General features: G+C 40.1%; 1 protein-coding gene across 10 annotated transcripts in view; it reads right to left on the reverse strand.

The window, feature by feature from the left end:
• taf1 (TAF1 RNA polymerase II, TATA box binding protein (TBP)-associated factor) overlaps positions 1–12,852 on the reverse strand; it is a 154,499-nt gene that overhangs the window by 10,190 nt on the left and 131,457 nt on the right. For 8 of the 10 annotated variants that reach the window (XM_078546985.1, XM_078546982.1, XM_078546984.1 and 5 more), the window contains 5 exons: positions 8,470–8,537; positions 7,095–7,211; positions 3,443–3,577; positions 2,595–2,726; positions 2,337–2,487 (listed from right to left, as the gene is read on the reverse strand). In XM_078546985.1, the coding sequence (XP_078403111.1) occupies positions 2,337–2,487; positions 2,595–2,726; positions 3,443–3,577; positions 7,095–7,211; positions 8,470–8,537 (603 nt within the window). The remainder of the gene's footprint in view (positions 1–2,336; positions 2,488–2,594; positions 2,727–3,442; positions 3,578–7,094; positions 7,212–8,469; positions 8,538–12,852) is intronic. The other 2 variants (XM_078546990.1, XM_078546991.1) reach the window with 2 other exon arrangements.

Here is a 12,852-nt window from a genome sequence, read left to right on the forward strand (position 1 = left end):
TTGTGGATGGGGTGCCATTCACTTCCTCCACCACTGAAGCAGTGACAGCAGTGTATACCATCTACAAGATAGACTGCGCACCATCTACAAGATGCACTGCAGGAAACTCTCCAAGCTTCTTAGCCTTCCAAACCCACGACCACTACCTTCTAGAAGGACAATGGCAGCAAGTCAATGGGAACACCACCACCTGGAAGTTCCCCTCTAAAGACACACACCATCCTGACCTGAAAATACATGACTGATCCTTCACTGTCACTGGGTCAAAATCCTGGAACTCCCTCCCTAACAGCACTGTGGATGTATCTACACCACATGGACTGCAGTGGTTCAAGAAGGCAGCTCACCACCACCTTCTCAAGGGCAATTAGGGATGGGCGATAAATCCTTGCCTAGCCGGCAACACCCATATCCCATGAACAAATAAAATAAAGGGAAATACTCATTTCAGATTCTTTTACCTAAGGCAATTTCAAGTTCTAAATTTTTAGAAATGTGAGGGCTCACCAAATAACTATAAGTTGACATTTAAACTTTTTGTTGATGATATACTTGGATCGTGCAAATCTAGGTAGGATAGAGGAACAAAGGGATCTCAGAGTACAAATACACCAATCACTAAAGGTTGCGCCACAGGCTAGCAAGGCCATAAAAAAGGTAAACCATACACAAAGCTTTGTGTCTAGAGGTGTAGAATTGAAAAGTAGGGAAGTTATGCTAAACCTATGGTAAACTTTAATTAGACCACGCCAGGAGCACTGCATCCAGACCTAGTCATCATATTATAAAAACAATATAGAGGTAATGAAGAGGATGCAGAGAAGATTTACAAAGATGATATCAGAAATACTTATGTATGTCAGGGAAGGATTGACAGGCTCTTTTCTCTTGACTAAAAGGCTGAGGGGTGAGTCAATAGAGGTCTTTAAAATCATGAAAGGTTTTGCTAGATTGCATATAATGTGTCTTGGAGTATAACTGGAGATCATCAATATAAGAAAGTCACCAAGAAATTCAATAAGGAATTCAGAAGAAACTTCCTTGACCAAAGAGTGCTGAGAATGCAGAACTTGCTACCACAGGGAGTGGTTGCAACAAACAGTACAGATGCATTTAAGGTTTGACAAGCATATGAGAGAGAAGGGAATAGAAGGTTACAATGATACACGAGGAAAGATGGAGGCTTGAGTGGAGCATGAATGTCGGCCTGGACTGGTTGGCCTGAATGGCCTCTTTCTGTGCCGTATATCCTATGTAAACCAATGAATAGCAGACCCTCCCTGTTGTGCATAACGTACAATTATTTTCCAGTTTATAGAAATAATATAATGTCTTTCAGTTTAGTGCCGAGCAGCTGTCTTTCACCTTTTTCTTTTACCTCAATCTATTCCTCAGTCATGTATTTTTGTGATGTTGCCCGAGTGGCTGATTGGCCCAATACCACACCTTCCCATTCAGAATAGAAATACCTTAGTTTCAATTATTGGTTTGTGCTGAGTTAGCTGATCTCAGCCTTGGCCTGATAATTGGTTTCAATATCCTAGGGGTACAAAGAAGAAAAATCGACCAGTTTTTCTGTTCCCCTGTCATTTTCCAGTGACTTCTGCTGCAAAGAGCATGTATGTGGATGTCAGATGAGCACAGGATCATTACTTTTTGTGATGCCACTCAGGGTTAGCTAGCTTGCTGATACTTAGGCCACTTAAATGATATACTGGAAATGGATGTCAACATCAATACTCCAAATAAAATTTATACAGCCATCAAAAGATATGGGGAAAGTACAAGAAATACACTTGCATTTCTTACAAATGTATTCAATAGTCTTTGCTTCATGTCATACCTCATTAACTGACCTCATGGCGGGATAGGGCTCAAATTCCATTTTGAGGAATAGTCAAAGTTTATTTTAAACATGAACACTCAACCTACTCAATGAAAGTGACCACTATTTGGTGTTTTAGAACAAGAATAGAAAACAGCCTTCAGCCATCATGTTTAAGGTTGCTGGATCTCCTAAATCATATGTCTTGCAATCTTCAAGAGTCTCCTGAAAACTTACTTTTTGATTGTGCATTTGGTCACCACCTGCAATTTCACTCTCATTTCTTACTAAGTGTTCGCTAAACTCTTACAAAGCACCTGGACTTTAATTTTTTTTATATACAGAAAGGCATTCTATATGTATATACTCTTGCAAGAATTCCGCTTAGGGGACTTTGTTGATTCCACCTAATTATGGTGCAAACTCTTATTTTCATGTGTGTTCTGGATTATTACTTCAAAGTCATCAAATTCACAATACAATCTGGAATAGTAGGGAGCATCCTACTCACAGGAAAATGGATTGTCTCCTTCTTCCTCTTCACTGTGATCCTCATCCTCCCCATCTGACATCAGCAAGTCTTCATACAACACACTCGCCTGACGCTGTGGTACATTGATCTCATCCTCATCTTCCATTTCACACTCTCCTTCAGTTGCTTCCTGTCAAAGATAATATAGCAAAATATTTTATGGCATATTTTATAAATGAAAACAGAAATGCATGAAAGTGTCAGATGAAATAGTCAAGGGTTGCAATGAATTATTACATGCAGAGCATGGTAAAAATCACTTGCTGGGGCAGGTGTCTTCGGTTTACCATCATCATCTTCCTCAAAACCCTCCACATCCACATCAGATTCCTCCTCACCTGTCCTTATACGCCCCTCACGGCAATGACCCTAAGAAATAAATATACCGCATGAGAATGAAAGTAATGCAACCTTAAAAGAGGGACACACATTCCTTCAAAGGAATTTCAAAGCCAGTTAAGTCCTGGAATAAATCTCTGGACTACATTAATTAAGCTGAACTGAGCTATAGTGACAAGGGGAGTATTATATTTGAGCTCAGTCTGTGGATTGAGGAGCGAACTGAAAAAAAAGTCCTCTTCTGATCACTATCCAATTACCAATGCTGGACAGTATACGTACACAAATGCTTGGTTGTGCATATGGTCAAATAGCTTACCAATACTCCATAACTATGTTTAAAATTGAAGAATACCGAATTGCACAAGAGTCTGAGAACAGTTTTAGCATCTAATAGATGAATGCTATTGTTGGTATTCTAAAGAGCCACCTTCATCCAAACATATCTTGTGATCTGTGTAACCGTGCTCCACAATGAGTCAGTCGATTCAGGAAAGAAGGGAGGAAAACAAAAATCACACCAGGATCTAGTCCACAGCTTCAGTGTAAGAGGAGGCTATCCATTAGTACCTCCATTGTCACATATAATGTATCTGCATGCATTTCCTATAAGATAGCTGGACACAACTCTACATATGAGGCTGGTTTAATGAGTAGAAATAGCACTTTCAGAACCCCTTCCAGGTAAATGAAAAAATGCCCTTCCACCTGAACCATTTGTTTGAACCTCTGGTCTTTCTGCTCACCTGAGCCAACCTATGGTGCATTTTCTCTGGTGTTGTTGTTGGGGTGACACTGGCAGACATACTACCTTCCTCATGAAACAAAGAAAGGTCTCGAGATGTAATAAGTGACATGTTTCCATCTTCGAATTCTGGTGGCTGAAACAGTCAAAGTAAAAGAGGTAATTTTTAAAATGTTTTCTTAAAGCATTTGATTTTCCTTTTTCAGGGTGATGTGTAAAAAGGTATATCACCATAAGTAAACTGATTAATTTTCTCCAGTAGCCATGTAATCTGATCAGCACACAAGGCATATAAACTCTCAGTGTACGTCAGTGGATATACCACAAGAAATTGCATATGTACAAGGTAAACATACAAAAGTGATGAACCTCCCTGTGCTCCAGACAGAATTGGATTTGGAAGTGACAGTGGGATCTGCAGGCAAAAAACGAGGAAGCACACACAGAGCGCAAGTAATTCTTCCTCAGTTATTAATTTTCCACATTCAAATGAAGGGTTCCTATCATTTTGTGGTTCCATCGCCATGGAGTCCACTGCAGAATCTTCCTCCAAGTCATCAAAGAATCACAGAATTGTTACAGCCCAGGAGGCCATTCAGCCCGTCATGTTTGCGCCAGCTCTCCATAGGAGCAACTTACCTAGTGCCACTCTCCAGCCTTCTGCCTGCAGCCCTGCACATTCTTCCTTTTCAGGTAACAATCCAAAATCCCCTTAAAGACCTTGATTGAACCCACCTCCAACATACTCTCAGGCAGTGCATTCCAGATCTTAACCACTTGCTGCATGAAAAAAGATTTGCATGTCGCCATTCCTTCTTTTGCCAATAACCTTAAATATTTGCCCTCTTGTTCTTTATCCTTCCATCACTGGGAACATTTTTCCTTATCTCTTCTGAACTGACCCTCATTATTTTGAATCTCTATCAAATCTCCTCTCAACCTTTTCTTCTCCAGAACTTCTGCAATCTATCCACTTAGCTGAACTTCCTCATCCCTGGGACCATTCTCGTAAATCTTTTCTGCATGCTTTCCAATGCATTCGCATCTTTCCTGAAGTGTGACGCCCAAAGCTGGTGCAATACTCCAGTTGAGGCCAAACCTGTATTCTATACAAGTTTAACATCTTTTCATTGCTTTTGCATTCTATGCTGCTATTAATAAAGCCTAAGATGCTGTATGCTTTATAAACTACTCTCTCAACCTGTCCTGCCACCTTCAATGATTTATGGACATATATACCCAGGTGTCTCTGCTCCTGCACCCCCTTTAGAATTGTACTCTTTATTTTATAATGTCTCTCCATGTTCTTCCTTCCAAAATGAATCGCTTCACATTTCTCCACATTAAGTTTCATCTGCCACTTGTCCACCCATTCCACCGACCCTGACTATGTCCTTTTGAAGTTCTATACTATCCTCCTAACAGTTCACAATGCTTGCAAGTTTATTTCATCCGCAAATTTTGAAATTGTGCCCTGTACACCAAGGTCTAGGTCATTAATAAATATCAGGAAAGGCAAAGGTCCCAACACCGACCCCTGGGAAACTCCACTACAAATCTTCCTCCAGTCCAAAAAACATCCATTAACCACTACTCTCAGATTGGAACGAATGACAATCATCTTCTAATCTCCAGTGATTTGAAGTTTGCTGTTAATTCTTGTGCATGGGAAATTATCAACCCATTGATCTCAGCTCCTGAATCAACTGGCTTTGCAGAATCTGAGTCAATTTGACAGTTGAAATGCGCAACCTGAATTGCATGGGGAGTACCAGATTGCATCAATAAACTCAATTGGGTTTGTGACACTCAATACTACCTAATCCAATTGAAATTTCCTCTCTTAATAATCTTTTTGTCTTTACAAAAAGGTCTGATCTTCTACCAAGCTATGTTTTAGATACTTAAAGTGCCAGTTCTTAGAAATCATACCTATTATGTTTTTCCTATTTAAAATTATGACAATGCCTCCAGTTTTATGTGCCAGTAAGCAGCTGTTGAATGTAACATTTGTGTGTTTCTCACTGGCGCCTTAAACACACTAGGGGATAGTACTATGAGCTTAATGCAGTTTAAATAGTGCTTATAATGTTTAGGCTCTGCCCAAGATTTTTAAAAATTCATTCATGGGATGTGGGCATCACTGGCTAGGCCAGCATTTATTGCCCATCCCTAACTGACCTCGAGAAGGTGGTGGTGAGCTGCCTTCCTGAACCGTTGCAGTTCATGTGGTGTAGGTACACCCACAGTGCTGTTAGGGAGGGTTCCAGGATTTTGACCCAGTGACAGTGAAGGAACAGCGATATATTTCCAAGTCAGGATGGTGAGTGATTTGGAGAGGAACTTTCAGATGGTGGTGTTCCCATGTGCCTGCTGCCCTTGTCCTTCGAGACAGTAAAGGTCGTGGGTTTGGAAGGTGCTATCTAAGGAGTCTTGGAGAGTTCACGCAGTGCGTCTTGTAGATGGTACACACAGCTGCCACTGTGCGTTGGTGGTGGAGGGAATGTTTGTGGATGGGGTGCCAATCAAGCGGGCTGCTTTGAACTTGATGGTGTCAAGCTCTTGAGTGTTGTTGGAGCTGCACTCATCCAGTCAAGTGGAGTGTTTTTCACTACACTCCTGACCAGTGCCTTGAATATGGTGGGGAGGTTTTGGGCAGTGAGGAGGTTAGTCACTCGCTGCAGGATTCCTAGCCTCTGACCTGCTCTGGTAGCCACAGTATTTATATGGCTATTCCAGTTCAGTTTCTGGTCAAGGTTAGCCTCCCAGGGTGTTGATAGTGGGGGATTCAGAGATGGTAATGCCATTGAATGTCAAGGAGTGATGGTTAGATTCTCTCGTTGGAGATGGTCAAAGCCCAGCACTTATGACACGAATGTTACTTGCTACTTGTCAGCCTAAACCTGGATATTGTCCATGTCTTGCTGCATTTGGACATGGATTGCTTCTGAGGGGTCACGAACAGTGCTGAACATTGTGCATTCATCAGTGAACATCCCCACTTCTGACCTTATGATGGAAGGAAGGTCACTGATGAAGCAGCTGAAGATGGCTGGGTCTAGGACACTACCCTGAGGAACTCTTGCAGCAATGTCCTGGAACTGAGATGATTGACCTCCAACAACCACAACCATCTTCCTTTGTGCTAGGCATTACCCCAACCAGCGGAGAGTTTTCACCTTGATTCCCATTGACCTCAGTTTTGCTAGGGTTCCCTGATGCCACACACGGTGAAATGCTGCCTTGATGTCAAGGGCAGATACTCTCACCTCACCTCTGGAGTTATGCTCTTTTGTCTATGTTTGAACCGAGGCTGTAATGAGGTCAGGAGCTGAGTGACCCTGCCGGAAACCAAACTGAGCATCAGTGAACAGGTTATTGATAAGCAAGTGCTGCTTGATAGCGCTATGGATGGCCCCTTCCATCACTGTTGATGATTGGGTATAGACCGATGGGGCAGTAATTGGTCGGGTAGCCAAGATAGTTAGCACATATGCTGTAATTAAAACAAAACATTTTAACTATGTTGCCATTTACATCCATCTGTCTTAGCTGGCATGATGAATGGCCTTTATTACTGCAAACAGCTGAACAGCACAGCAAAAAACCCAGAGGAAGGGCACAGCAAACTGTTTTAAACCTTTGGGACCAACCTGAGGAGTATGAGGCCCTGGAGTCAGGGGATCAAGACTGTCAAACTCTGCAGCATCAAGAGCAGCCTCCTTGGCAGATGCAATATCTTTTTCCAACTGAGTCAAATGTTCATCATACTATTTTTCAGAAAAGGAAAAATCAAAGCAATTTAAGAAGCACTGCAACGATTTTAAGCTGTGTCAAATATTTTTACATAAGCTTTACACTTAGCAACAGCAAACACTCCACTTTGATCATGAAGACTGGATTCATAGATGTAGTTACACCAAAATGGTTAACCAAAAACATTATTTTAAAATAATCAGTACTATTTGAGGGTAAAACACTTTGTGTCTGTACATGAGCATGAGAGCCTGTTGAAAAACACTGCATCATCACATCAGCTGGAAAAAATTCACAAGAATAGTCTTAAGATTACATCTCCAACTGCACATAAGGGTCGGGATTTTCCAGCCCCACTGCGGGCGAGGCAATACCCCAGCCAGAAGTCCATTGACTTGCGACGGGACTGGAAGATCACAGTGGCGGGCGGGTGCGGAAAATCCCACCAAAGGAGTGGAAATTTAAGCGTTGGATAAACTCTGCATGGGTCTTCCAATTGCTATAGTACATATATTAGTGCTACAGTGAACAGAACATATACTTATTTAATATTTTTCATATACTGTGAATATTAATAATTTTGACTTTGAAATCGTAAAACATATGAAATCTGAATTATTTAAAGCTGAATATTGCTGGAACACTAAAAAAAATGCCTTAAATATCAACAAACTAAGGTGTTTGAACCAAAACTTTATCTCAGACCTCCTATATAGCTGCATCAGCTAGATTATTTCACATATAATGATTATTCATAAGAACTGTTGTTAAATATCCACCATCCCACAATCATGGAGAACCTATTTAATGAACAATACTCTTGTAAATTCCCCAATGCCTAGTGCTGTACCAAACAGTACAGACCAGGAAAATGGAATTGTACAAGACCAGTCACAGTTGAAATGACCCTTACTGTTGAATAGTCTGCTGACATTTATTGTCTCAACTCAAATACCCAAAATGTCTATTTCAGTGAAGTACAAAGTGCAGGACAAGCCCACAGAGTTGTTCCCTGGCTGGAAAATGGGAAAAGGAAATAAAGGTCCAGGACACCATCAAATAATAAATCCTAAGAAAAGAATGAGACTCAAAGAAAGAGCAAAACAGAATCAACAAATGGAGAAATGGATTTCTAATAAAATCCAGCAGATAGGCACTAACCTGAAATACGTTACAACTGCATGTGTGTTTTAAAACTAGGATACCCATTTACATGCTGTGAAGCTGAACAAAAGCTTGGACTTAATGCAAGACCTACAAAAATATTTCTACCTCAGCCAGAGTTTGGTGACAGACATTCACGATCTCCTGACCAGTTTTTGTGTATAGACTATCTGTGCCTACAGGCGAAAGAAACAAAGAAAAGTCAATTCAAGGATCTCCAATAAACAAGCACATTCCATTAACTTGCCAAGAAACATTTCCTACCATAGATGTGATTTTCCTTATTACCTGAATGTTGTTGAACTTCCGCATACAAATAGTCTATCCTGATTAAGTGAGAAAAACCATTACGGCATTGTCCCCTTGAAAGTTTGGCCCAATGGTAGAGCCACGTGTCTATGTAATAACCTCTATATGACATGACAATAGATTGAAGTCTAAGCATTTTTGAAGGTGGTAAAGGTGTCAAGTTGATACTGAAGCTTTGGGTATGATCTTAGTACCGTTGTTCTGAATTCTAGATTGTATTACATTTCCATGGCCAGATCATGAAGCTTACAAACTCTAAGCAGAATAACCTTTCTCTTTGTGAACAATGAATGCAATATGAAATTTTATCTGGTTGCGGGGAGAATTAGCTATGAAGGATAAATCTCCTTGGATGATTCCCTCATTCGTTAAACCAAAAATTGTATGTGAGGTTGAATGCACAAGGTGCACAATTTGCTCTTCACAATCATCTACCTGTATTTGTTATTTTATTCACATCCAAGGCCAAAATTACTGAATCTAAATTTTATTATTTCATGGGATATGGGCATTGTTGGCAAGGCCAGCATTTATTCACAATCTGTAATTGTCCTTGAATATAACTGAGTAGCTAGCTAGGCCATTTTGGAGGTCAGTTCAGAGTAAACTACGCAACTGTGAGTCTGGAGGCTAGACAGAAAGGCTAGACAGGGTAATGTTATGGCCACAGCCAGTGTTAATTGCTGCGCAAACCAAACCCCAGAGGGAAACTTGGCTTAGGGGCCACAACATTTTTTTGTATTCTGATAATGAGAAGAAGTCATACAGATCTCAGCAGTAAGAGGTCCAGTAACACTTTTGGGTTTTTAAAAATTAGAAGCAAAAGTTTTATTAAAAAGAAAAGAAAACTTAAGCACACAAGATTACAGTTACACAATTACGGTTAGTCTTACAAAACATTCCACCAAACCACTCTACTTGGTCAAACCCACAAGTAAACACTTTCCAGGCAACACTCCCTTATAGATATTTAAATATGAAATCCAGTAATATTACACAAGGCAAACTGCTGCAGCTTCAATAAAGCTGTACCACATGACCTTTACCCCCTCCTGCTCCACGGTGGAATTCACTTCAAGATAAAACTGTTTGCTGCAGCCCAAGACTTAACAGCTCAAACAGCTCCAGCTATCTCTGGCCATCTCCAGCTTAATTACGATCCAGCTCAACAGCTAACTCCAGCAATCCATAGTAACTCTAATACCTTTTTCCCTTTCGCCTCAGTCCCATTGTTCTCACACCCCTTTGAAACTCAAAGGCTTCCAAATATAATATATTTCATGTTTCCATCTTGTCTTTGCTTTTGGGTCAATAAAAATATAATATCCCCACTACTATTTACCTATGGACTCCTGCAAGATGCATACGTATTCCTTGTTACCTCTGACTCCCCTTTGATATTCAAACAACCTCCCAACTTATCTAAAAATGCAAATGTTAGATCTAACCTATTTACTTGTGCCTCAAGTTAACACCTCTTTATCCTTTTCATGTTTCCAAACGCCCAGACAACCTGCCTCCTATCAACCTCCTGCCCAGCTTAATTAAATCACACACACACACCCCCAACCTTTTTTACAGAATAACACAATATTCCTCAAAGTATTAAAAAAGAACATCCATTCTCACAGTAAGAATGGCAGACTTCCTTCCCTGAAGGACATTCATGAACCAGATAGGTTTTGCGACAATCCACTAAGTCTCATGGTCAAGATTACTCATATGAACCATTTCTTTCTGGATTTTATTTAATTAGTTGAATTTACATTCCCCAACTGCTCTGGTGGGATTTGAATTCATGAGCGGAATCTTCTGCAGTGCGGGACTCTCGCCAGCTCCCCAGCCAGCAGTGGAGACTTCTGACACCACAACAAAATTCCACCCAATGTCTCTGGATCATTAGTCTATACCTCTGCATTACTAATCCAGTAATTTAACCACTATGCTACCATACCCCTAAATAAATGGTGATCACTAGATCTCAAGCAATTATCAACTGCCAGATTACTGAGCAGTTTTAGTGCAATGTTAATTCTTTTGTGCATTTACCCTTCCCTTCTGGTTGCTCCTGCTCTGGCTAAATCATTCTGTGGCATGGAAGTCCTCCATGACTTTCAAGTTACAATTTCCTGCAGCATCTAGGTTTGCTTTTATGTTAGGTTAAGTGGTGTGCCAGGACCTCCAGCTACTGGGGATAATCTCAAACTAAACTTGATTGAATCGCTAGGCTGGAATTTGAGAAAACACGGTAAGAACAGCTTACAAAGGCACCAGCCTTATCAAAACTGGCATGCTTGTCCTGGGTTTGCCACCAGTTGCAGGACTCCTAAGTCAGGAGTCAGTGGTTGCAACACCACATTAAATCCATATTTCCCTAATTAAGCATTCTAGGGCTAATCATAGCTACCTACTGTTAATTTACTGTAATCCTCATTACCCACATTGCTTCTGCCAACCAGCCATCTTTGAGTATGAAAATTATTCTCAATAGTTATGAAATCCTCTCTTGCCAATATCATCACCTGTGTGGTCTATACATGTAAAATATTATATATCAGTGGTTCTCAAGCATGCAGCATGACTCTTGGTTAACTAATTCTTCCAATCTAACGCTGTCTCTCAGACAATGCTCCCCTACTTGCTTCTGCTACCTACATTCATCACGCACATTCTTCTAATATACCATGCACAACTATACAGTCATGATCTCCACCCAGTCTAATTCAAAAATTCCTGACGGGATTTCAAAAAGTCAAGTTTTAAAAGTGCAAAACAAACCTCACCTAGATATTCTTGCCAACAGCGAGACAAACCGTAACGTTTTCCTGTTCTTCCTTAAAACCTTCAATACCATTACTTGGCAGATAACCAACAAACTTTTTTAAATTAAAGATGAAACTTAGTTAATTAGCATTCACCAAATTTGATGAAATTCAATCCCACACAAGAGCTGTGAAAAAAGCATCCTATAAAACTCCAGCCCGATGAATCTCTTGAATTACTCCATTACTTATATCAGTATCATTCTTTCCTTTCATCATCTTAAAAGCCTGAATTAAGTTGCTTCTCAATCTTCATTTATCCGGTGAAATCAAGGTTCTACAACATCTTTTTCATTTGAATTTTTAACTCAATCTTCCTCATAATTCTTCTCTACATCCTCTTCAACACACTTAATACCTTTTTGAAGGCGATTGAGATTGGAAGCTGTTCAAAAGTGGTGCCATCATTTGGATACGAGATACTAAAATAACCCATTTTGATCTGTATCTGTCAACTTTCTCTCAATGGCAGCAATCTTGTTTGAGAGACAGAAGGTTGTGTGTTCAGACATCACTCTAAGGGACTGACACAATCAGGACTGACTTTCAACATAACACTGAGGGAATGCTGCACTGTTGAAGGTGCCATCTTTGGATGAAATGTTAAACCAATCGCCTGTCTGCCCTTTCGGGTGGATGTAAAAGATCCCATACCACTATTCAAGTTCTCCCAGTGTCCTGGTCAACATTTATTCCTCAACCAATAGTGCTTAATGTAGCAATTTATCTCATTCTTATCTTGTAGGACCTTGCTATTACAAAATGACAATATTTCCCTAAATGACCAACAGTGGCTACAATTCAGAAGTACCTAATTGGCTAGGAAGTGCTTTGGGCTGTCCCAAAATCATGACAGGCACTATGCAAGTGCAAATTGTCTTTTTTTCTTAACAATAGCTTCATTTTGACTGGATGCTTTGTCATTTTCCATTCCTGGCAATTTAATGTCATTCATTACATGGTCCTTATATTTTCTAGCAATTTGCATCATTTTACTGGACATGAAACATATTTTTATTTTGGCAGATCTATTTGGATACTTTCTATCTCTTCTATAATAGACAATAGGCCACAATGCTTCCTGTCTTCAGCAAATTTTATCACTTTACTAGTAACACCCATTTCCAGCTCACTTATGACCAGATTGAACAGAGGACTTGCTACAAATTAATACAAGAAACAAAAAAAATACTACTTTCCTTAATCTGTAGCACCGCTTAAGTTAATATAATATTTTATCTTGAAGGACTTCAGCTGTGTTAAATATACAGGCGTCTCAAGTCAGGGTAATCTTTTGTGCTCCTTTTTGCTAACAAACCCGAAGAAGGGATCTCCTTTTGCAAAGTGAATTGGCTGGAGT

The sequence above is a fragment of the Cetorhinus maximus genome, chromosome 8, assembly GCF_964194155.1.
Source record: "Cetorhinus maximus chromosome 8, sCetMax3.hap1.1, whole genome shotgun sequence".
In the NCBI taxonomy this organism is placed as follows: domain Eukaryota; kingdom Metazoa; phylum Chordata; class Chondrichthyes; order Lamniformes; family Cetorhinidae; genus Cetorhinus; species Cetorhinus maximus.